At 38.8% G+C, this 25,878-nt stretch overlaps 1 protein-coding gene across 1 annotated transcript in view; it reads left to right on the forward strand.

The window, feature by feature from the left end:
* The window catches only part of SLC35D2 (solute carrier family 35 member D2), a 57,293-nt gene that overhangs the window by 22,937 nt on the left and 8,478 nt on the right, over nt 1-25,878 (forward strand). The window contains exons 5-9 of the mRNA XM_029920806.1: nt 6,464-6,535; nt 7,448-7,516; nt 12,177-12,279; nt 13,573-13,665; nt 18,602-18,669. Coding sequence (XP_029776666.1) covers nt 6,464-6,535; nt 7,448-7,516; nt 12,177-12,279; nt 13,573-13,665; nt 18,602-18,669 — 405 coding nt within the window. The remainder of the gene's footprint in view (nt 1-6,463; nt 6,536-7,447; nt 7,517-12,176; nt 12,280-13,572; nt 13,666-18,601; nt 18,670-25,878) is intronic.

Consider the following 25,878-nt stretch of genomic DNA (forward strand, 5'->3'; position numbering starts at 1 on the left):
CTTTCACCATTTCATACAAGAAAGGCAGGATGTAAGCCATCATTGGTGACCAGTGAAAGTTTTTGCTGGTTTGTTTTCATTTTTTACTCTAAGCATTATAAACTCATGAATTTCCATTTACTTGATGGAAGTATTTTGTCAGATCTGTGTTTTAGAGTATTTTCTTTCAGTCTATAGTTTTGTCTTTTTGTTCTCCTAGTGCTTTCAGGGAAGTTTTAAATTTTATTTTATTTTATTTATTTATTTTTTAAATGTTTTTATTTATTTTTGATACAGAAAGACAGAGCATGAGAGGGGGAGGGGCAGAGAGAGAAGGAGACACAGAACCGGAAGCAGTCTCCAGGCTCTGAGCTAGCTGGCAGGACAGAGCCTGACACGGGGCTCGAACCCACGAACGTGAGATCTGACCTGAGCCAAAGTCGGAGGCTTTAACCGACTGAGCCACCCAGGCGCCCCGAGAAGTTTTAAATTTTAATGAAATTCCATATCAATTTTTTTTCTCATGGTTCATGCTATTGGTGTTGTATTTAAAAACTTGTTGTTGAGGGGTGTCTGGCCGGCTCAGCTGGTACAGCATGTGAATCTTGATCTTGTAAGTTTGAATCCCATGTTGGGTGTAGAGATTACTTATAAAAATAAAATGTTAGGGGTGCCTCAGTTGGTTAAGCGTCCAACTTTGGCTCAGATCACGATTTTGCTGTTCAGGAGTTTGAGCTGCGCATCAGGCTCTGTGCTGACAGCTCGGAGCCTGGAGCCTGCTTCGGATTCTGTGTCTCCCTCTCTCTCTCTCTGCCCCTTCCCCATTCTACCTTTCTCTCTCTCAAAAATAAAATAAAACATTAAAAAAAATCTCTTTAAAAATTAAAAGAAACCCAACTGATTGCCAAACCCCAAATCACCTACATTTTCTCCTGTGTTCCAGGAGTTTGATAGTTTGCATTTTACATTTAAGCATATGGTCTGTTTTGAGTTTATTTGTGAAAGGTTCAGAGTCTTCTAGATTCCATTTTTTGCATGCAAAACACCTGGTTGTTTGCTTGCTTTGTTGGAAAGACCATTCTCTATTAAATTATGTTTGCTCCTTTGCCAAAGGTCAGTTAACTATATTTATGTGAGTTTATTTCTGGGTGCTCTAGTCTGTTCTATTGATCTATTTCATTTACTTGATGTTTTCAATTCATTATATAAATCTTCTGATGCTCACATTATCTCATCTCAGGCCAATGGGAGCCCCTATGATTTGACTTTTATGTTCTAGGGCTCCAGTGGTCTGATTAGTTTCTTGCTTTTTGGTTTATGATGCACCAGGCTTATCTTGGACTTTTCCTACCATTTCTCCAAGGATCCCCTGGTTATTTTTTTTAATTTATTTTTTTATTTTGTTAATTTTAGAGAGAATGTGTGAATAGGAGAGAGGGACAAAGGGAGAGAATTTTTTTTAATAGTTTATTGTCAAATTGGTTTCCATATAACACCCAGTGCTTTTCTTCATAAGTGCCCCCCATGACCATCACCGCTTTCCCCCCGCCCCCTCCCCCTTCAGCCCTCAGTTCGTTTTCAGTATTCAGTAGTCTCTCATGGTTTATGTCCCTCTCCCCAACTCTCTTTCCCCCTTCCTCTCCCTATGGCCCTCTATTAGGATGTTTCCTGTTAGACCTATGAGTGCAAACAAATGGTATCTGTTCTTCTCTGCCTGACTTATTTCACTTAGCACGACACCCTTGAGGTCCATCCACTTTGCTACAAATGGCCAGATTTCATTCTTTCTCATTGCCATATAGTACTCCATTGTGTATATATACATCCTTTTTATCCATTCACCAGGTGATGGACATTTAGGCTCTTTCCATGATTTGGCTATTGTTGACAGTGCTGCTATGTACATTGGGGTGCATGTGCCCCTATGCATCAGCATTGAGAGAGACAATCTTAAGCAGGCCTGATGTAGGGCTCGATTCCACGACCCTGGGATTATGACCTGGGCCAAAATCAGAAGTTGGATGCTCAACTATCGGAGCCACCCAGGCACCCTTTCCCTGGTTATTTTTAATGTTAAAGGTTATGTTGAGGCTACAGTCTAGGTTCTGGATATATTGTGAAGGACCAGCCAACACAATTTCCTGATAACATGTATGGGAGAAAGAAAGGAGACAAAGATGACTTTATTGAAGAATGGGATTGCCATTGATTGAATCTGTACAATCCTGGAGTAGGATTGCTGGTCATGTGGCAGTTCTCTGTTTAACATTTTGTGGAACTGTCAAACTGTTTCCCAAAGTGACTACACTGATTTACAGTCCAGCCAGCCATGTAAGAGGGTGACAGCTTCTCTGCATTCTTGCCAAATTTGTTATTGTCTTTCTGAGTATGGCTGTTCCAGTAGTTGTGAAATATGTGGTTTTGATTACGTCTCTCTGATGGCTAATGATGTTGGTCATCTTTTCCTATGCTTGTTTGCCATCTGTCTCTCCATCCGTATTTTAGAGAAGTATCTTTTCAGATCTTCTGCCCATTTTTAATGTGGTTATTCATCTTTTTATTATTAAGTTGTAAGTCTTCTTTATGTATTTTATATACAGGTCCCATAACACTTAACACACATGATTGTAAATTTTTCTCTTATTTTGCAGATTGTCTTTTTACTCTCTTAATGGTATAGTTTGAAACACAAGTTTTGAGGTTTTAAAAATTAATTAACACTTAAGGTAAGATAAATGTCACATAAAAATTACCATGTTAGCCATTTTTAAGTGTATAGTTCATTGCATTCAGTATATTCACATATTGAGTAGCCATCTCTATTATCTATTTCTTGAACTTTAACATGATCTTAAACTGAAGTTCTAGGGCACCTGGGTGGCTCAGTTGGTTAAGCGTCCAACTTCGGCTCAGGTCCTGATCTCATGGTTCATGGGTTCGAGCCCTGCGCCAGGCTTTGTGCTGACAGCTAGCTCAGAACCTGGAGTCTGTCTTCAGATCCTGTGATTCCTTCTTTGATGCTCCCCTGCTCACGCTGTCTCTCTCTCTCTCAAAAATAAAGAAAAACATTTAAAAAATTAAAAAATAAATAAACTGAAGTTCTGTACCCATTAAAAAAGAACTGCTGATTTTCTCATGCTTCCAGCCACTGGTAACCTCTATATTACATTCTTTCTCAATGAATTTGCCTTCTGCAGCTATTTTATACAAGTGAAATGATACAATCTTTGTGTGCTTTTTTTTGGTTACAGTTTATTTCAATTAGCATGTTTTCAAGGTTCACTCATATTGTAGCATGTATAAGAATTTTATTCCTTTTGAAAAAGATTTTATTTTTAAGTAATCTCTACAGCGAACCTGAGGCTTGAACTCAACCCCAAAATCGTGAGTCACATGCTCTACCAATGGACTTAGCCAGACTCCCCTATTCCTTTTTTAAGGCTAAATAATATTCTGTTGTTTGTGTATAATACCTTTTGATTATCCATTTATAAAAGTTGAAAATTTTAATGAAGTCTAATCTATCAAGTTTTTCTTTTGTTGCTTGTACTTTTGGTATTATGCCTAAGAAGACTTTGTTTAATTCAAGGTCATGAAGATTTATCTTTGTGGTTTCTTCAAATAATTTAGTGGTTTCTGCTCCCATATTTAGGTCTTTGATACATTATGTGGTAAATTCTTGTATGTGGTCCGAGAAGGATAGTCCGTTGTCCCAGCACTGTTTGTGGAAAAGAGTTTTTTCCCCATTGTATTGTCTTAGAACCCTTGTTGAAAAAGAATTGACCATAGATGTATGGATTTATTTCTTGATTTTTAATCCTATTCCTTTGATTATATGTCTATAATCAATAACTAGATAATATCAATTATTGTAGCTTTGTAATTTTGACATTGGGTCCACCAGCTTTGTTCCTTTGCAAGATTGTTCTAGCTTTCTGATTTCCTTGCACTACCATATTTTGATTTTTTTAATCTTTATTTTTTATAGATTAAAAAATTTTTTTTATTTTAGAGAAAAATTGTAAGCTGCAGAGAGGAGTGAGAGAGAGAGAGAATCTTTTTTTTTTTAATTTTTTTTAATGCTTTTTATTTATTTTTGAGAGACAGAGAGAGACAGCTGGAGCAGGGGAGGGTCAGAGAGAGAGGGAGACACAGAATCCGAAACAGGCTCCAGGCTCTGAGCTAGCTGTCAGCACAGAGCCCGACGCCTGGCCGAACCCACGAACTGTGAGATCTGATCTGAGCCGAAGCCGGACGCTTAACCGACTGAGCCACCCAGGCGCCCCGAGAGAGAATTTTAAGCAGGCTCGATGCTCAGCTCAGAGCCCAACGTGGGGCTCAGTTCTACAACCCTGGAATCATGACCCGAGCTGAAATCAGGAGTCAGATATTCAACCGAGTAAGCCACCCAGGTGCCCCAATCTTTAAGTAGCCTCCACGCCCAATGTGGGGCTTGAACTCATGACCCTGAGATCAAGAGTCTCATGCTCTATCGTTTGAGTCAGCCAGGTGCCTCACCATATCAGTTTTAGCGTCAGGTTGTCAATTTCTGAGGGGGGGGGGAAGCCAGCTGAGATTTTGATAGGGATTGTGTTGAATCTATAGATCTATTTGGGAGACTTCCAATACTTTAACAATTTTAAGTCTATTGATCCAGGAACACAGAGTATCTTTCCACTTAACGCTTCTTTAATCCTCACAGTATTTTGTAGTTTTTAGTGTACAAGTGTTACACTTCTTTTCTTAAATTTATTCCTAAGAATTTTGTTCTTTCTGAAGCCATCATTAATGGAATTGTTTTAATTTCCTTTTTGGATTGTTCATTGCTAGTGTATAGAAGTATAATTGATATTTGTATACTCTAATTTTTTCTTGCACTCTTGCTTAACTGTTAGTTCTGATACCTCTTAGTGGGTTCCTTAGGATTTTCTATACATATCATTTGCAAGTAGAGATAACTTTATTTCTTACTTTCTAAACAGTATGCTTTTTTTTCCAGCTTAATTGCCTCTCCTAGAATCCCAAGTATAGGTTGAAGTGATGTAGTGTTGAGGGCAAACATTCTGGTCTCATTACTGATCTTAAGGGAAAACATTCAGCTTTTCATCATTAAGTAGAACTTACCTGCTTTTAAAAGGCATCATCAAAAGTACTTTTTCAAATTGACTTTTGGGTGCTTTGAAAAAGACAGTTCTAATCAGTCTCATAAGACATCTTTAAGTGTGGATATAAAGTTCCTGAAGATTCTGTACTTGTTCTCTGGTTGTGGTGTTCTTGATCACACAAACCCTGCCACAGGTCTGGTCCGGAGCAGATGGTCATTGCTGTCCTGGCTGTGGTTCCGACTTTCTTCCTCCACGTTACCATCTTCTCAGGGTGACATCTGGAAGCAGGTGCAAGTTGGCCGTTCCAGCCTTGCAGTGTTTTCGGCTGCCCATTGAGCTGTGTTTTGGAATCTCTAGATTTTGAGGCCCCAGCAAAAGTTTTTAAGTTTTTTAACAAGCAGTGAATATAGCCTCCTTACATAGTTTTGGGGAAAAAAACCCCATAACATTATCCTCTAACATACTATTTTAAATATTGATTTCAGTCTTTCCCCATATGTAGAATCTGTCATGTTCCAGTTGTAGCCTCTACATAGTTCTGTATCCTACTTGTTTTATTTAATATTAATTTTTCCAATAGTGGCATAAAGTTTTATATTCTAGAGTTAATGTATAATGTTCCCTCAGGTAGATTTATCATATTTTTTAATCATTGTATTGTGTGACTTTTTTTTAACGTTTTATTTTATATTTTCAGAGACAGAGAAGGACAGAGAATGAGCAGGGGAGGGAGCAGAGGGAGAGGGAGAAACAGAATCCAAAGCAGGCTACAGGCTCTGAGCTCTCAGCACAGAGCTCGATGCAGGGGTCGAATCCAGGAACTGCAAGATCAGGACCTGAGCTGAAGTCGGATGTTCAACCGACTGAGCCACCCAGGTGCCCCTTATTGTGTGATTTTTAAGTTGTTTCTGATATTTTCTCCAAAGACACTATTGCAATGAACACATTTGTGCACCTGGTTTTTTTTCTTTTGTTTGTATTATTACCTTAGGTTAAATTTCCCTAGAAGAAATAATTAGGTCCAGGGTTAGCACTTAATGACTGTTAATACATAACTTGCCAAAGGGTGTGTTGGTTTACACTGCATACAGTACGTTAGCATAGTCTTTGTAGTTTTAGCACAATCTTTACAGGTGTTGGATAGCAAGATTTTAAAAAGTTGCTAGTAAGTTAAAAAATTGCTAATAAGCAAAAGTGGCATGAAACTACTAAATCTCCATTTCTATTATTTAATGTGATTTGTTAATGTTATATGTGAGGATTAAGGTTAATTTCTTATATTTAATTTGGAAAGTTAGTGGGCTTAATTAAAAATGTAAAGCATTGTTAAAAAAATACTTGGTGTCTGATATAATTATACTTAAATCTTTCCGTGACAGCTTGCCAATGTTCACTGTGCTCAGGAAATTTACCATTCCACTTACTTTACTCCTGGAAACCATCATACTTGGGTAATTTTTGTGTTTTCTCTATTCCTCTCATGTCCTTTCCCTTTACCCCATATTATTTTTGCTTAGCAAGTTCTCAACATCTAGTTGTTTTTCCAAATAGTCAATTTGAATTGCTAGTAGCAATAACTTCAGGACAAATGGTTTATTCACTTAAAAGCAGTCTCCTGTTTCCATGATTCCCTAAGAATATAATGCATTTTTTTACTTGTAATTTTATATTAGACTGATAATACATGTTTATAATAGAAAATTATTTTAAAAAACAACAACAACCCAACCACCCCCAAGCAGTTGTAAGTATATTTCCTGAGCCAGCTGGAGTATACCCCAACAGGAGTACAGAGGAAAAATTCTCCATGTGTACGTACAGATAGGAATGCAGGAAATCCTGGAGATCCTTTCTGATGCAGTGATTATAATAGAACATAGGAATACATTAATTTTTATAATGTTGGTTCAAAAATTTCTCATCAAGATACTCAGGCCAATATCAGAAAAGGTGATTCCTGATTTTGCTTCGGAGGATTATTTAGCAGTGAAATTTGGATGATGGCCCAATGTTCTAAGTCCTACTGTTGCATTTTATCTTAGTCTTTGGATGCTTGATATGAGGCCAACCAGAACTGCCGGCAGGGACTCTTCTGCTTCTTGTCACAGCATCTTTCTAATGAGAACAGAGAAATACTCTTATAATTAGATTAGACAACTGTTTAAGAAAGACATTTGGTCTGATTTACTAATCCATTTACAGATACTTACAGTGCTTTCTCTCTGTAAAGCGATGTCCATTAGATTTTAGCTATAAAACTGTGAGCAATGTGTATTTTCTGTTTAAGAATTATAATCCATATTTTGTCCTCTTTTTCTTTCCTTCTCTATCCATCCATCCACCCATCCACTTATTTATTCCAGGAAACAGTATTCCTTGGACATCATCGTCAGTGTTTTTACCATCATACTTGGTGCCTTCATAGCAGCTGGGTAAGACTTTGGACTGTTTCTGCTCAGTAACTTCTTTGTGCCTTTGACAATGGGCCCCGCCCCACCCTCTTTTTCTGATTTCCATCTGGCTACAGTTGAATTGAGCAGCCAAGAGATAAGTCTGTTGATGTTAGTGGGTTCCCCATGTGTTCTGTGAAAGTCAGACTGGATTCCAAGTTGGCCGGAACTTTTCTGACGTATATAGGGAACATTAGAAGATATGAATACAGTTTTTTTTCATAAAAAGGAGTAAACCATTTGTTTTATTACTGAATGTTTGTCTTCAATACAAAAAATTTACTTGAAAAGTTCTTGGGCATTTGGTCAAGAGTAACAGCTTTATAAAGCCCTTGTATGCTGATTTGTTTTTATCACCTGTGATGCCTTTAGCAGTCTCTTTCCCAGGTGGAATACCCTCATTAAATTTATTTGTGTATTTGGGACATGAGTGCATGACTAAGGTGACCCTTGAAAAACACAGGGATTAAGGGTGCCAAGTGCCTGCCCCCCGTGGAAAATCTCAGTATAACTTTCAACTCTCTAAAAACTTCACTACAATAGCCTGTTGTTGCCTGGAAGTCTTACTGATAACATAGTCAATTAACACATTCTTTATGTTATATATTACATGCTGTATTCCTAAAGTAAGGCAAGGTAAAGAAAAGTGTTAAAATCATAAGGGAGAGAAAATACATTTACAGTATTGTACTGTATTTATTGAAAAAAATCCATGGATAAATGGACCAGCAGAGTTCAAACCTGTGTTGTTCAGGGTTAATTATAGTATTATAGTATTTGTTAATATGCAAGACCAGGAATGTGGAATCCCAAGTTTGCATTTGAAAGCAGACACTCAGACTCCTGGCTTTTAAATAGATTTTTTTAAATGTTAATTTATTTTTGAGAGAGAGAGAGAGAGAGAAAGTCTGAGTGGGGGGGGGGCAGAGAGAGAGAGGGAGACTCAGAATCTGAAGCAGGCTCTGGGCTCTGAGCTGTCAGCACAGAGCCGACATGGGGCTCGAACTCATGGATTGCGAGATCATGACCTGAGCCAAAGTCAGACACATAACTGACTGAGCCACTCAGGTGCCCTAGGCTCCTGGCTTTTATAGCCTGGTGCTTAAACCATATGTGCAGTTAGGTTCCTTGGGTCCAAAACCTAGCCCAGCCCCTTGTCAGCAGTTTCTCAGCCTCTCTGTGCCTCAGTTTTACTCATCTGTAAAGAATATAGTAGAAAAAAAAATCTACCTAAGTGAAGGGAAGAATGCAAAGGGTGGATGAATTTCAGTTAAATTAGTTTCCTTAACTGATTTAGAAATAAGAGTTCTGGATCATCAATTGCAAATGAAATAAGGGTGTGGATATTCTCTTACTCCAGTCTTCTCACTTACTAGCTGTGCAACCAGGATAAGTGATTTAGCCTCCCTGCACCCGTCCCCCCCCCCCCCCCCCCCCCCCCCCCCCCCCCCCCCCCCCCCCCCCCCCCCCGTTATTACAACTATGAAATGGAGGTTAGAATAGACCCACCTAGTAGGGTCTTTGTGAGAAGGAAATGAGGTAGTAAACTGGGGTTTACTTTAGCTTATGGCCAAGTTCACTGAATACATGTTGAGCGTGTACTATAGGCCCAGGATAGCTCTGGGTGCTGAGGCACCCAGCAGTTAATAAAATCGATAAGAATCCTTGCCTGCACCAAGCTTCCATTCTAGTTGTTGGAGACAGACAATAAGTAAGAGAAACAGATTAGAAAATACAGCATGCCAGATGGGTACAGATATTGGCAATTTATTTATTTGTTTGTTTTTATTATTATAAATGTGTTTAGTCCCTTTGCCCAACCAAAGTTTATTATTTACATTTTCATCTGTAACGTCCCTGTCCCCAGTCCTATCTGTGGCTGCGTTCAGCCCTCTTGTAAGCTGGCCTCTGCTTTCAGCACTGTTTCAGGTCTCTGGTATGTGGATATTAAACAGCAACACTTAGAGTCTGTTGTAGTCATGAAGATTTTGTTCCAAGATGATCTTAGAAGCAAAATAGTTAAAAGAGGGAGGTGCTCTGTTAAAAGTGCCCTCCTCCCACAGCACTTTGAGGTATCAGCCTCTCTTTTCTAAGTTTCTTAGAGCTCAATTTGGAAACTACTCATTTAGTCAATTATATACTTTTACAAAAAATGGTTTATAAAAATGCCTTGTAAGGCTTTGGTGAGGAAAGGTGCTTTAGATTCTGAAGGAATATGGGGGCATATTTCCAGACCCAGTGAGTAGAAATTCAGCTCATAGTTGGCACATGTGATATTCTAATGAGATCAAAGGATAGTGTTCCCAGAGTGTCTAACTTTCTCCCAGGAGCCAGCTTGGAACAGCACTTCTCCACCTTTCCTGTCCTCGGCACCCACAGAATGGACACTACCTAGATGGGTGACAAGCATGGTTCTTAGCTGCAGGCCAGTTGTGACCCTGACCTTTACTCATTCAAATCACCACATCCAAACGCAGCTAACCAGAGAGCTGATTCAGTCAGATGAGCCAGTTTATGCTGCTGTAACAAGCAGCTCTCACATTTACATGCCAGTCATACTCTGCTCATACTACTTAGACTAGACCAACATTAGTTAACGCTGTGAGGGTGCCCAGCTCGTTGTAGCTACTCAGGGACCCAGGCTGATGGGACCTTTGCCTCAAAACGGGCTCTGTCCTCACCCAGGAGGGAAGAAGGCATGTGGGGAATCATGCTCCAGGGCTTCAGGCTTTTGCCTGAAAATGCCATGCATTACTTCCTCTTACATTTTATTTGCGAAGCAAGTCACATGGCCAAAAAAAAAAGCTGAAATATCATGTCTGTAAACAGCCCTAAATGACAACTACCGTGGGTAACCATGAATCTGCTCTCGTTTATTAGAGCAAGTGAATTCTTCTCAAACTTCCATGCTTTTAACAGTGGACTGAACAAGTGGTGCTGGGAAACTTGAGGCCCCCGGAGCAGGAGACCCAAGAACTCTGGGAATTTCCCTTGGGCTCTTCGAGGAAGTGAGCAACACCCTTCCACTCCCCTAGAAACCTGGCTCTTTTATCCATTCGATTCTTTGCCATTTTGTGGAACAGCAGTCGCTTCATAACATGGAGCTAGCTGTGGGTAGGCATGATATTTGGAAGACCCTTATTCTGAGAGATTTCATTTTTTGTGATTGAGCCAGAGAATTCTGATTTATGACGATTTAAAAATAATTTACATTCTTACAAATATATTTGTAGTTCATAATGCCAGCAGAAGCCTCAAGCAGATCTGGTTTAGTTTGCATTCAGATTTTGATGCAATTTTTGCATATTTCCTTTTATTTAGTTAGAAATAATCTTTCTTTAAAACAAATTTTTTATATTACAGGAAATCAGGATATGCCACTCCAAAACATTATTTTGAGCTGAAGGCAATTGAGAATCAAAAGATGTAGGAAGAGTTCTCTATCTTCCCTTTTCCTGCCTAAAAGCAGACCATACACTTCCCTTTGTGATGGTTCCCCCTTCTCCTGCACCAGGAGATGGAGAGTCTGCGCCGAGATGAGTCTGCATAAATAAACCTTACTACTGTAACCCTTATCTTCCATTAGTTTCCCTCATGAATTTCCTAGTCCTTTCTCCATAATTTATTTGGTCCTTGGAATCCAGACCTCTTTTGTGTTAAAATGATATGTAAGCCCCAGAGTCTAACCACTCATTTGTGATTCATTTCTTTTCTTGTGAACTCCTGCACATGTGAAATATTTAATAAAATTTGTATTCCTTTTCTTTTGTTAAGCTACTGTCAGTTAAATTTGCAGACTCTGGTCATTGAACCTAAGAGGGTGGAGGAAACCTCCTTGGTGATATGTCTTTATGAATTATGACACGGGTCTGGTACTATCTGTAGGATCAAGTGTAGTAGTGAGTCATATCAGGGCTCTGCTGTTCCTTCTCTCCCTGTGCTATGTGCCCCCGAACATTTTTATGCTAGTATTATTTATAGAAAATGGAGGTAGAAAAGAAGATGTTTATCAAAAGAATGGGGAGAAGGTAGCATTAGAGAAATCGCAGAGGAGGAATGGATCTCTCTGCCTTGCCTTTTGAGGGCCGGGGTGGGGGCGTGTTGGTGGATGATGTGACCAGCTGGGCACCAGATGGAGGTGTCGGTTCCTCATTCGACCCCTCTTGCCCCAGGCACTGCCCAGCTGTCCCCACAGGGCATCTCCCCTGGAGATGGCCCTGTTTATTACAATAAGCAAAGCCAATGGGTGGGTTGGACAAATCCTTCCCCTTAGAAAAGCAGAGCTCGCCAATTATTATGCCGGTTGATCAGTTAGTGAAAGAAAGGGCTTTTCAGTTACAGGAAGATGGTTAATGTCTTAAGCCATTGATCAGTTAGTGAAAGAAAGGGCTTTTCAGTTACAGGAAGACGGTTAATGTCTTAAGCCATTCATGATTAAATTGAAGCCACCTGATGGCCTGGTTTTGTTTTGTCTGGAGGCAAAGCAGAGGAATTAACCAGAGGGGGGAAATATGCCAGAGGATAAAACGGTGGTTACTAGCATCACAAGTGGATTTGATTAGGGCAAGATAAAACAGGAAGGCTGGAAGACCAAACTGTGAGTTTCTGAATAATTGTCCTCCTTCTGTGTTCTCTCTCCCAGTTTTGACCTGGCTTTTAACTTGGAAGGCTATATTTTTGTATTCCTGAATGATATCTTCACAGCAGCAAATGGAGTTTATACCAAACAGAAAATGGACCCAAAGGTACCAGATCTTCACTCCTTTGGTTTTTAGGCTTTGTCATCTGGCCCCTGAAATTACATGACAAAATAAAATGGATTTGTAAAGTTGACACGTAATTTAATTTACATGATATGCTTTAAAAGTACTAATTTCTTTTCAGTTATCTGGTTTGTATGGGTTCTTGTGATCCCTTACCTTACAAAGTTTTGGGTAAAAATAAGACAGGAAGGGATAAGATACCACTATTGTAGATGCAAAGTCAGAATATATAATGTGGAGATTATTCTGAGAGGCAAATTAAAATTAAAAGCAGGTTTTTTTGCCATCCTCCTCAATGAGCAAGGCAAGGTCAGGGGTATTCTGAAAGCCACTCCAGTATCAGAGTCTGAAGGCATGGGTCACAGATAAAAGTTTTGCTGCTTACCAGTCATTGTGCCTCAGACCCTTAAACTTCTCCAAACCTCAGTTTCCTCATCTGTGGAATGGATCATTTGTAAGGTTCTGTCCAGCAGGAACTGCCGATCCTGATCAGGAACTGAGCGGTCTCCCCAGAGACTGGTGGGCAGATGGTCGTTTCTTGCACGTGGCCACCTCCACATCCAGGGAGGGTGGCGGGAGCAGTGCCTACCCCACCCCAGCTGTTCCGGAAGCTCCTGAGGATGAGCCAGGCATATGTTGCTTTGTTCGAAGTTCTTTGTGACTTGATGGACAGACTCATTTTTGTGAGCTGCTTTTTATCTGTACCGTTTTTTCTGCAGGGCCCTTTGTTTTTTTACTGGTGGCAGTTTTACAAAAAAAGGTTTTTTGCCTTTTGAGGGTCACAATATGTCACCCTTTATGAAAAATGGTGGAGAAGTGGTGAAGCCACTTTAATGAAAAGTAAATGTATGCAAGATTAGAAAATGATATACCTTGTGTTTTACTGCTGCTGTTCCTTACCAGAGAGAGCAGATGTTTTTAAGGAGTTCTGTTTATATTAACATTTTAAATGTTCTTTATTTTGTCCAGATTTCCCATTTTGAATACAAAATGCTTAAAAAAAAACCAATTCGAATGTTAGAGATGGGTGGGGCCATAGAGGCCATCCACAGTCATCCGTTTTATCTAGCATTTTTGTGTAAAACAAATTTTTGTTTTGCTATCATGATAGGCTTGAAGTGAAGCATTTTACATTAGGAATTTACTGAAAATATTCCAATACAGAGTTGGTCAGAGTAGATTTTTAACTCTACATAAATACATAGTTGTATAAATGCCTTCAGGAAATGTAATGCTTTGTATTTTTAAAATTCAGTGTTTTCTTTGTTTTTGTAGGAGTTAGGGAAATATGGAGTGCTTTTCTACAATGCCTGCTTCATGATTGTACCAACTCTTATCATTAGTGTCTCCACAGGAGACCTTCAGCAGGTGAGTTGACGACAGTCACTACTCTGAAAGTCTTAAGAGTTAACTTGTGGTACTCACTGCTGTGAAAAGAGTAAAGGTGAGTAGGATTAGCATGGAATCGAGGTGTTGTGTCGTCCCCAATAACACCTCTGACACTCTCCTTCCTTTGGTGTTTATCTTCAGACACCTGGGAAGTAGCAGAAGTAGTCACAAGGACTCTGGACTTGAAGATTTTTGGAAAACAACAACAGTAAAAATCTGAGTTTAAGCCCTTTGCTGATGTGGGGATCCCGGGAAAACTAACTTAGAAGGGGATTTTGATGGTTTTAAAAATGGACTTATTTATCTATTACCTTTATAATGCACATTTTGAAACATATGCAAGGTAAAATAATGTAATGAACTCTCCTGTACCCACTGCCCAGGGTCAATACTTTTCAGCCTTTTGCCATTCTTATTTCATCTGTCCCCATCTGCTTTCACCCCCCAACTGCCCCCCTGCTCTGGACTATTTAAAAATTTCTTTTTATGTCTTTTATTTATTTTTGAGAGACAGAGAGAGACAGCGCGAGAAGGGGAGGGTCAGACAGAGAGGGAGACACAGAATCCGAGGCAGGCTCCAGGCTTTGAGCTAGCTGTTAGCACAGAGCCTGATGCAGGGCTCGAACCCACGAACTGTGAGATCATGGCCTGAGCCGAAGCCGGCCGCTTAACCGACAGCCCCCCAGGCACCCCTGCTCTGGACTATTTTAAAGCAAACTTCAGATATCCTGGCATTTTGTCTCTAAATATTTCAGGATGTACATTTGAATTTTGAGACCGTGTTGTTCTTTTGGTATTGCCCTGCTCACCTGTCTGTTGCACACACACGAAAGACAAATAAAATGGTAGATTAGTAGAAACAGAGGGGGGCAGCTGGAGGGAGTGAAGACCAGTCATTCAGGAAGGGTGATGTTCACCTTGGAGCATCCATACTGGCTGCCTTGAAGTGTGCCAGCCCTGGCCAAGCCCCACTTTTTCAGAAAGTTGCCAATCACACCTCTTCTAAGAATTTTGCCTGTATCTTTTTTTAAAAATTTTTGATGTTTATTTATTTTTGAGAGAGAGAGAGAGAGAGAGAGAGAGATAGACAGAGCACGACCTGGGGAGGAACAGAGAGAGGGAGACATTGAATCAGAAGCAGGCTCCAGGCTCCCAGCTGTTGGCCCAGAGCCTGACGCAGGGCCAACAAACCAGGAGATCATGACATCAGCCCAAGTCAGACGCTCAACCAACTGAGCCACCCAGGTGCCCTGAATTTTGCCTGTATCTTAAGGGAGATGTTTAAGTTCATGTGAGAAAATTCGCTAGGCAAAATTATGGTCCAGCCTGGTCTCCACCCATAGAATTAACCCTTTTGTTGCTGGGCCAACAGGGGTGGGGTGGGAGGGGGTGTTCAGAGAGGCCCTGCACAGTTCCTGCCGCATGACCATTAATTCTATGTTTACCAGTCAGCATGTTTCTGCGGTGCAGACAGTTTGAGTGGATCTCATCTGTAGCCTTTAGGGGGTTGAATACTTCGAGAAGGCTACAGGTTTTTGTGGGCTCCTGGATGGATGTCAAGGCTTCCTATTCTTTCTTAAAACTATACTTTTTCATTTGCACAATTCCTGTCCAGAAGAGGGAAGAGCAGAAGACCTTAGCAGCAATGTTAGGAATGCATTGTGACCAGAAACTGGATTTTAGGTACCTTATGAGTTAAATTGACTAGATGTATCATGTTAATAATTGATAGCATTGTTTTGATAGGAATATATGTTCAGGCATCCAAAGGTTGCTTTATAAACTTGTAACATGTGCTCAGAAGTTTCACTTCCTTGTAACGATTATCCCTGCAGAATTATTATACCTTCTCAGGTAGTAATAAAAATAAAAAAACAGGTAATATTGATTGAGGGCTTATTTTATCAGACATTGTTCAAAGCACTGTACATGAACGATTTCACTGCTTTCCACAGCAACCTTCTGAGGAGAAGGGACTGCTATTCATCTTATTAGACAAGGAATCCAGAGCAGGGCATTTAAATAACGTCCAGGGACAGCAGGTGATCGATCCAGGCAGTCTGGCTCTGGAACCCATTCTCCACCCACTGTCATCTCAGTTACTTTATTATACATGAAAAGCGTTTCTTTCCTTCATGCGTGAAAAGCCATAACCTATCACTTAGGTCTTAGAAAGGACAAGAGGCCTAACGTATATTTTAACTTAGTAAGTAGTGGTGTTGTAGGAGAATACTACGCTCCCATCCTGGCTGAACTCTCTCAGTAGTCTCGTCTCTTTTGTTTGACCAGGCTTCTAGTCTGCAGTTTCTGTAGGTGCCTTAGAGGCCCGGCTGTGATTACTATTGATGGAGATTCTAGATGGATCAGAGCTAAGTATATGGATTTATTTAAAAATCTATAAGAAACTTATAATTAGAAAAAAAAGAATGTGTTTATAACTGAAAAGGGCCTTTTGTAAAAATGATAAGACACGAAGTCGTGAAGTTTAAAATTTGACTCTATTTTAATTTAAAAGTATTATATGATAGGAGTTCCAAAAGATATGGGACACTCACACTGTAATCAGTGATTTTTAAAACCCCGTGGGAAAAAATGATGAGATTTTTCACTAGTAAGATTGTTCTGCGTGTGTTCCATTGAATCATAAGCTTCTTCCAACTGGTTACTTTTAACTGTGGGTGAATCCATTTTAGACTGAACCAAATACATAATTTCTAATTATGAAATTAGATGTGTTAGTCTATAAAATTGCATCTTGTTTGCCAAGTTTGGTTTGGTTATACCAGAAGTTGATTGATAAATAGGGCAAAATATTAACTTGTTAATAGAGAAAGTACTTAGATGAGGCATTTTTCTTGGTTGCCTGGAGAGGATCAGAGGTTGTGGTTAGGACTCCTGTGTGACTCACTGCTTGGGGGTTCGCTCACTCTGGGACCGTGGACTTTCACAGTCAACAAGCCTGGCAGCACCACCTGACTGTCTCTGCTTGGCAACATCAGCGATGCCAGCTACTCTGATCAACAATTTGGGCCCCTGGAAGTACTGATTGGGTGACCTTCTTTTAGTCATTTGAATTGCTGCAACAGGTTCAAAGTACATGTGGTGTATAACCGTGGGTAAATAGGGATAAATAATAGGATTTATTTTTCTGATAAAAAAACAAATGCAAAATAAAAAAAGTTCATGCTTCACTATATTATAAGCAGCAGCACTTTATCGGTCTTCACCTTTAATTATTTTGTTTTAAAAATAAGGGTCATACTATATCATTATTTTTTACATTATTTTTGAAAATGCCACCAGCACAGCCTCATCATTATTAAAGGGACAAAATAAAACTAAAATCTATTAAAATATAGGTTGGCAAAGAATCCAAATATTTTTATGAAGAAAACTACACAGCCCTCAGTGGTTTATATGGTATCAGAACAGTTTTTATTTACTGTTTGCAGAAATACTTCTAGCTTGTTGAGTAAATAAATGTTTTTCTACCTGTGGTTTGGAGTTTGGAGCATATGGTTTTCTCTTATTCCCAGTTTTATTTTAACTTTAGATGTAGAGTGTTTTCTATAGTTTTTGTTTGGTTTTGAGCTTTGCCTGCCTTGGATGTTTTCTGCCCCTTTGACACTAAGACAGTTTTATATTTATTACATATTTTCCTTTCACAAGTAAGCATTAAAAACATAATTTTATGCTGGAAACTTTCAAACCTATACAGAAGAACAAATAGTTTAACAGACCCCATGCGCCCACCAACCAGGTTCAACAATTATCAACATTTAATATGTATCTTTTTGATAAGAGGGGTGGACAAAGTCTTACTAATGAAACAATGACAAGTGTGGTAAGGTTGTATTAATTGGGGGAGAATTCCATTCTAATTAGCTTAAAATTTTTGAATTATAAACTTAATAAGAACTTAAGTAGTTAAATATATAAAGTTACTAAAACTTGATTAATCAAGTTTTGCCTAGTAGAAAGTGTGTTTTCAGCACATGCTTATGTATTATTATTGAGTCACCTTAAAATAACTTTTGGATGTAGGCAAAGAACAAGTCATTAATAAAATGCTCCTTTTTATTGTTACCTGCCATTTCAAGAGGGTTAGTTTCATTTTCTCAGCTAAGTTCTTGGAGAGTTGAAACCCCTCCACCAACTTCTGTCTTAACTCCACCACTCTGATTACTTCCTGGCTTTATAAATAGCAAATAATTTAGTTTATTTGTTCATAATACTAAGCATTTGTAAATTTTTGAAAATATTTCATGGACTTAAAGTTTTCTTAGCTTGCCTGTGTTATTAATTTTCTAATAAACTTTCTTGTAAGATTATTTATTAAAATTTTTTAAATGTTTATTTTTAAGAGAGAGAGCATATGCACATGAGTGGGGAAGGGGCAGGGAGGGCAGAGGATCCAAAGGCCCCTCTGGCTAACAGTGTGAGCCTGATATGGGGCTCAGACTCAGAAACTGGTGAGATCATGACCTGAGCCGAAATTGGACACTCAACCGACGGAGCCCCCTTGGCGCCCCTCTTCTAAGATTATTTATAAAAAGTAAACCCAACCCTGATTTTGTGACTACAGATTAATACTGAGTTAATGATAATCATAGCAACAATAGCTGTATTGTATACTTGCCTCCTGCCAGGTTCTAAATAGTTTCATTAAATCTTCATGTGGACTTTTTGAGGAAGTTTTTGAAAAAATCCCCGTTTTGTAAAAGGAATCTGAGATTTAGGGAGTTAAAGTGATATCCCCAACATCCCACAACTGGTTTTGCCTAGGATTTTTTTAAGTTGTATTTTCTGTTGGAAAGTGGTTCCTGTACTAAAACACACAATTTGGTAAAACCCAATTTAGATTTAAACTGCAATTATGAGTCTAACCATTAGTTTTCTTTCTTTTTCATAATAGGCCACTGAATTCAATGAATGGAATAATGTTCTATTTATCATACAGTTTCTTCTTTCCTGTTTTTTGGGGTAAGAAACCATATATAAGTAGAAACTTGGTCTGTGATCTCTCTTGACAAGTTAAATCAAAATATACATTCTGTCTGTTCTGTCAGAATCCCTCTGTGCTTCCCCAGCTTTCTCTGGAAAGCACCCCTGTAGCAGAGGAGTGGAGTGAGAGCCAGGATCCCTGGGAACACAGCTGGAAAGACCAGGAGCAAGCACGAAACACTTATTTTTGAAGGTCCTGCTAACAATGTCACATTCTACAAAATAGGATGTTGCTTATTGATTTCTGAAAGTTAGTCTGCATGAAGTCAGCTGATGTATCGCATTCAGTGCTGTTTGTTGTCTTTGCTACATTGTCCTCAGTTTTTCAAGATCTTCTGCCTCACATAAATATGTGGAAATGACAACCACTTACTCTAGTGCTATGCCTACTATATTTAGGGAAATTTCTGAGGAGCGATGTCCAGGCCATTGTATTGTCCAACAATTTTAGGCTTTTGTTCTTGAAATTTTCCTCACGTCTGTCTTCTGTTGAGTAGCCATACAGCTTGTGTCTTTTATCTTCCAAAAACTTGAAAATTCCCTTTCATGAATAGGTAACACATGCAACTAGTAAATAATCCAGTAGCTGCAACAGAATTCACAGGGAACAAAAGCTACCCTCTCTTTTTCCTTGCCCTCCCAACACTGCAGTTTTCCTCTGCAGAGGTGACCACTGTTTGAAGTCTTTGGAGTATCCTTCCTGGGCGGGGCTCTTAGCCTATACTGAAAGGTGCTTTGAATGACTGTGTCAGGGAACTGCTTATCAAAATTCTTTTCCTGTGAATTTTCACCTTTATTAATTTTACCACCAATACCACAGTTTTCATTATGTTTACTTGAGCTAAGAACAGCTTACAGTCTCTTTGAGCAACACTTAAAAGTTCTCAAACTTGATTTTAATTGCAGTAGGATGAAAACATTTATATATAGCCTCCATTTCACGAATTCTCTTTTTAGCTGTGTCTGATTTAATGTTGAGCCTGTTGATGGACTTTTTGATTTTAACAATTTTTTATTTGTGAAAGTTTCAGTTTTTTTCCTCAAACTTATTATTCATTCCTGACAAGAGACTTCTTGTTGGTGATCTTTGTGACTGTAGTTAACTTTCATTTCTTTAAATGTTATACACATAGCTGTTCTGTATTCTGTGTCTAATGATTCCAGTATCTGCAGTTTTTGAGAATCTAAATGTGTATGTAGTTTGTGACTGTCAAACTGTGTGTGGTTGGTGACTTGGTGGTTATGAGCACACTGCTTAATCAGTGTTATGGGCTGATTGCCTATAACAAAATGCAAATTTGAGAAACCTTCCTGTGGGGACAAATTGTTTCTGTTCCTCGTGGTAGCCGGGCATTGCCCGTGACCTGGACTGCTGTATGCATTTCTGAGGGTCTAGGCTCGGTGAGCTAAAATGTCCCTCCCAACCTGGAGTCTGGCTCAAGGCTCAGTTTCCAGACAGTGCTATTCTGCTAAGGTCTCTGCCCGAGACACCGCTAATTTTGTTTCAGCTGTGTTCTGCTCCGACGCCTGCCTGGCCCTAACACCTTATCAGTCTGTGTCCAGTTCCTCCTTTTTTGAAGGAGGAGGGTTTGGGTGACCTCTTGTGCCTCTTCCAAAGCCAATAATCTCTCAAGTAGTGTGTCCTTTCCAGGCATAGGTTGCTCTGCAATGGGAGAGTCCCTTAGGGCACTTAGGCCGCCATTGGCAGAAGCATAAGTGAAGTGAAATATTTGTAGTTTCCCCAGTTGTTGTCTCACATTTAACTTTGAAAACAGAATCTAAGCCATGCTTGTGAGTCATCCTTTCCTCAAACTTATTATTCGTTCCTAACAGTCTCTTGTTGGTCATCTTGTTGGTGACCCTTTGTCAAACCATCTTTTCTTTTCTCTCTGATTAAAAAAAAATTCAATCCATATCACACAAACTCAGACTAGTACCTTTCCCTGACTAATCCCAGATTCACCTATTAACAACAAAGCCAAATTTCAAAGTTTTTTCTCATTTCACTATAAACATGATGAGATACTGTTTCTATTTTGTTTTTTTAATTTTTCTTTTTTAGTTGCCTTATACCGCTTAATCATTCCTTGAAGGAAATCAACGCCAGCTGTCCTCAGTGAATGATGTGGTGGGTGGGACCTGGAGGTGATCTGCCACCGTCTGGGGCTTGCTTGTCACAGGCTTGGCCCTATCTGTGTATAACTCCATGCATTTTTTCCTATTTAGTAATGTGTTTCTTAGAAAACAAATGCTCTTTTTTAATTTTTTAAATGTTTTTATTTATTTTTTGAGAGACAGAGAGAGACAGCACAAGCAGGAGAGGGCAGAGAGAGAAGGAGTCCCAGGATCTGAAGACAGGCTCCAGGCTCTGAGTTAGCTGTTGGCACAGAGCCTGATGTGGGGCTTGAACCTTGAACTGTGAGATCATGACCTGAGCTGAAGTCGGATGCTTAACCAACTGAGCCACCCAGATGCCCCCAAAACAAATATATTAAAAGTTTTTAATATATTGTCATCTGTAGTCATTTTGCAAATGAAAATGCCCTAAAGGCATATCAATTATAAATACATCAGTAAATAATGAAATCATCAAGATTTCAGGTTTCACCCAACTTTAAGGATGAAAACTAGGTAGGTCTGTTTTTTAAGCAGGTCTTTTGAGGACACTAAAATCATGGCACTCTTCCAAAAGCTAAGTGTCTGAACTCTGGAATCAGATGGCCTGAGTTAGATTCATGGCCTTGCCACTTATTAGCTCTTGGTCCTTGGGCAAGTTATTTAACCACTCTGAGGCTCGATTTCCTTATCTTTAAAATGGGGACAATGAGATAAAGTATCTGACTCATAGGATGGGGTTATGTGGGTTGAATGAGATAATAGAGATGAGCACTTAGGACAGTGCTGGACACATGGAAAATGTTCAGTAATGTTCAGTGTTGTTATTGATAATATTTCTGTTTCTTGAGGTCAGGCTGTTTTTGAGTTGACCTCTTTTCACCCCAGACAGAACTCGTTCTACCTATAATGCATGGCTTCAACAGTTTTTCTTCTGTTACATATACAGTTGATCCTTGAACAACACATGTTTGAACTGTGTGGGTCCATTTATGTGTGAATTTTTTTGACACATACATACAGTACTATAAGTACATTTTCTCTTATGATTTTCTTTTTCTATTATAGATACTAATTCTTTAAGTTTTATATACTTAAATTTCTTATTCCGGCATGTGACATGTCTTTGTTAGTTTCCTTAGGGTTTTTTTTTTAGAGTACATAATTTATTTATTTAAATTCAAATTAGTTAACATACAGTGTAGTATTAGTTTCAGGAGTAGAAACCGGTGGTCCATGACTTCCATACAACACCCAGTGCTTATCTGACAATCCCCTCCTTAACACCCATCACCCATCTAGCCTATCCTGAACCAGCCTCCTCTCCAGCAACCCTCAGTTTCTTCACTGTGTTTAAGAGTCTCTTATGGTTTGCTTCCCTCTCTGTTTTTTGATTTCTCCTTCCTTTCCCTTCCCTTGTGTTCATCTGTTTTGTTAATTAAATTCCACATATGAGTGAAATCATATGATGTTTGTCTTTCTCTGTCTTATTTCGGTTAGCATAATACATTCTAGCTCCATACACGTTGTTGCAAATGGCAAGATTTCATTCTTTTTGATCACCAAGTAATATTCCATTCCATATATATGTATATATGTATATACACACACACACGCACACACACACACACACTATATCTTCTTTATGCAGTTATTGCTGCTATAAACACTGGGGTGCATGTGCCTCTTTGAGTCAGCATTTTTGTATCCTTTGGATAAATACCAATAGAGCAATTCCTGGGTCATAGGGTAGTTCTATTTTGAATTTTTTGAGGCCCCTCCATACTGTTCTCCAGAATGGGTCCACCAGTTTGCATTCCCTGCAACAGTGCAACAGGGTCCCCTTTCTCCACATCTTTGCCGAGATCTGTTGTTTCCTGAGTTGTTAATTTTAGCTGTTCTGACAGGTGTGAGGTCATATTTCATTTTGGTTTTGAGTTGTATTTTCCTGATGATGAGTGATGTTGAGCATCTTTTCATGTGTCTATTAGCCATCTGGATTTCATCTTTGGAAAAGTGTGTATTCATTTCTTCTGCCTATTTCTTTACTGGATTATTTGTTTTTTGGGTGTTGAGTTTGATAAGTTCTTTATAGAGTTTGGATACTAACCCTTTATTTGATATGTCATTTGCAAATATCTTCTCCCATTTCATCAGTTGCCTTTTAGTTTTGTTGATTGTTTCTTTTGTTGTGCAGAAGCTTTTTATTTTGATGAGGTCCCAATAATTGATTTTGTTATGATTTTCTTAATAACATTTCCTTTTCTCTAGCTTACTTTATGGTAAGAATACAGTATATAATGCATATAATATGCAAATTATGTGTTAATTGCCTATGTTATCAGAAAGGCTTCTGGTCTACAGTAGGCTATTATCAGTTAAGTTTTTGGGAAGTCAAAAGTTATACCTAGATTTTTGACTGGGGATGGGCTGGGGTTGGCAACCCTGGCTCCTGTGTTATTCAAGGATCAGCTGTACTTTACCTTCAGGGGTCAAATTTTAATTCTGAAACTCCTCTTGAAGGAAACTCCAATTTTGGCATAGTGGATTTTTCAGAATCCTTTCTCGAAGTTTCTCACTCAAAGCATTGGATCATCTATTTTTTCACAGTAAGAGAAGTCATTATAAGCTGAGCACATTCTTGGTTTTCCGAACACTGGTACTGGGCTTATCTGTCTCTTTGCTTTAGCCCCTGCTCAAGGAACGACTTAGGGCTCAGATGCATCCCAACCCTTGATTCCAGAGGACTCTGATGCTCAGCTTCTTACTTATTTTTACTCTTTCAAGTTTACATTTCAAACTTGCTTTTTATAACCACCAAGCCTTTGTCCCATGTTGAGAATATAATTACAGAATTATAACACTTAAAAAATGTATGTTGAATGGAGTGGTGAAAAGGGTAGACTTTTAATTTTCCTTTGAATTATGGTAGAAAGGTTCAGGTCTCAGAAATGCTGTTTGTAATCAGGTGTTTGTAAATAAAACATATGATTGACTTTAATTATGTCAGGAAGGTTAACTGGATTGTGGGAGCTAAGATCATTTAATGCAGGCAAAAATAAAATATAGGCTTAAATTTAAGTTGACAAAAGCTTGGTCTGCAAGTCTTCTTAATCTTGCTGAAAAATTCAGGCTTCAGTTCATTCATACAAGTGTCTGGCACCAGCCCTTGGCCTTGGAGGTGATTATTCAAGTCTCTTTCTGCCCCAGTAGCAGACCTTTTGGTCCCACTGAAGTAGTAATATATTCCTAATAAAAACACAGAAGCATCATATATTTTCTAATTACAGAATAAAAAAATGTTCTGTTCATTGACCTTCACTTTTCCAGCCAAGATGTAGCAGACAGGAGAAAGCAGGACCCTGCGGATAGCCAGGGTCCAGGAGTGAAGATGGCCCTTTGTAGAGTACAGATATCCCCACACTCTCTACAAATTAAATCTTAGTATAAAATTGGTGCCATGATTTTCACATCCCTGGCACACCACTGAGGGCTTGCATAGGAATGTGTTCTTACTAGAGATGAGTGAGATGAGATTACTTGAAGTTCTTTGCAATCTGGAATTAGAGTACTGTGCTAGGGTACCACTGGAGTTTGCGGACGGAATGTAAAAGTGGCCAATTATTATTTGAACATTTGTGTTGAGTTTATGTACATGCTCATTAATGGAATGATAACCAGCACAAGTTGTAAACGAGGTCATTGGAGTTCTATTTGTGACTTCCACCAGTGTGCTGTGCAACCTTGGGTAAATCAGTTATTTGTGTGTGTGTCATTTTCAGAAACTGTAAGAACCTTGGAGAAGCAGTTCTGCCCCAGGGGTTTCCATGTGAGCACCTCCATGTCTTGGAGACCTATAAGCTCAAACACACTGCTGGCATCTGTTGTCTGAATGTGTATCACATATATGTACTATTCTTTTTCAAATGTACATAGATGATATCTGATCCAAAAAAATACAGAATGGCAAGAAGCTGCTGATAATTCAGCAATGCTTTTAAATATCTTTGAATTTTCTTAATCCATGGATGCTAAAAGCAAAACTGCTGTCACGTGGAGGTTGACATTTTTAGTGTTAAAACTGGTATGGTTTCCTTTGTACTGAGTTAACGGAGGTTCTTTTAGTTTAGAACTTTGGTCTTCTTAGCCAAAGGACTATATAGGTGCATATTTGCATATATAAAAATAGATTGTTATAAGGAAAATGGTAATATACTACTTTGATGCTTGTGAATATTATTTAATCTGTATATCTCTGTATACATATCTATCTATCATCTCTCTGAGGACACCTAGTGGTAATACTGAGAAGTGCAGCCTTTTCATCTGGAGGCCATTTTTTATTTAGGACAGTGGCAAATTCAGACTCCCCTAGACCTTGGAGAGGGGAGCTCTTCCTGTGCTCAGCCTAGCTAATGAGTTTGCGTCCTAGTTACCCACACTCATGGTAGATGGATACTTATATCCAAGGTATTCTCCAATTCTAAATGTAGGTGGAGGTGGTTTCACTAAAATGTAGGATGGAGAAAACACCGCATGATTGGAACCCTGGGGTAGGAATTTTTAAATAAAAATAAAAGTAAAAACCATGATTGCCTTGGAGTTAGGTCTATATTAATTTAGGAACCCTGTGGGAAACTTCTTTGTGTCCCCTAAGTTGGGTTAGACCCCTTCCCTGTGCTATAATCTCTGGTATTTTATTAGACTCCCCTCCTCCAGGGTGGATGCTGTGGATTATCTGGACCTAGCAGATACTCTGCTAGCAGAGTAGGCACTCAGTAACATCACGTTGAGTTTTTTAATCTTTTTATTTTATGCATGAATAGGATTATTTATAGTTCCTGGGGCTCTGAATTAATGTTGAATTTATTAAAATTATAAACATTAAAAAACTTAGGTTATTTTAAGCCTTTAAATCCAATTTATAAATACCGTTGCTCCATTTATAAAGTTACTAGTTTTTGTATTAACATAATATTTACTTTTGTTATTTGATTAATGGTTTATTAACTCAATTTAGCTGATTAAAACCTCTTAAACAATTACTGTAAGTTGGTCTCATTTACCATTCAG

The sequence above is a fragment of the Suricata suricatta genome, chromosome 13 (genome assembly GCF_006229205.1).
Source record: "Suricata suricatta isolate VVHF042 chromosome 13, meerkat_22Aug2017_6uvM2_HiC, whole genome shotgun sequence".
Taxonomy (NCBI): domain Eukaryota; kingdom Metazoa; phylum Chordata; class Mammalia; order Carnivora; family Herpestidae; genus Suricata; species Suricata suricatta.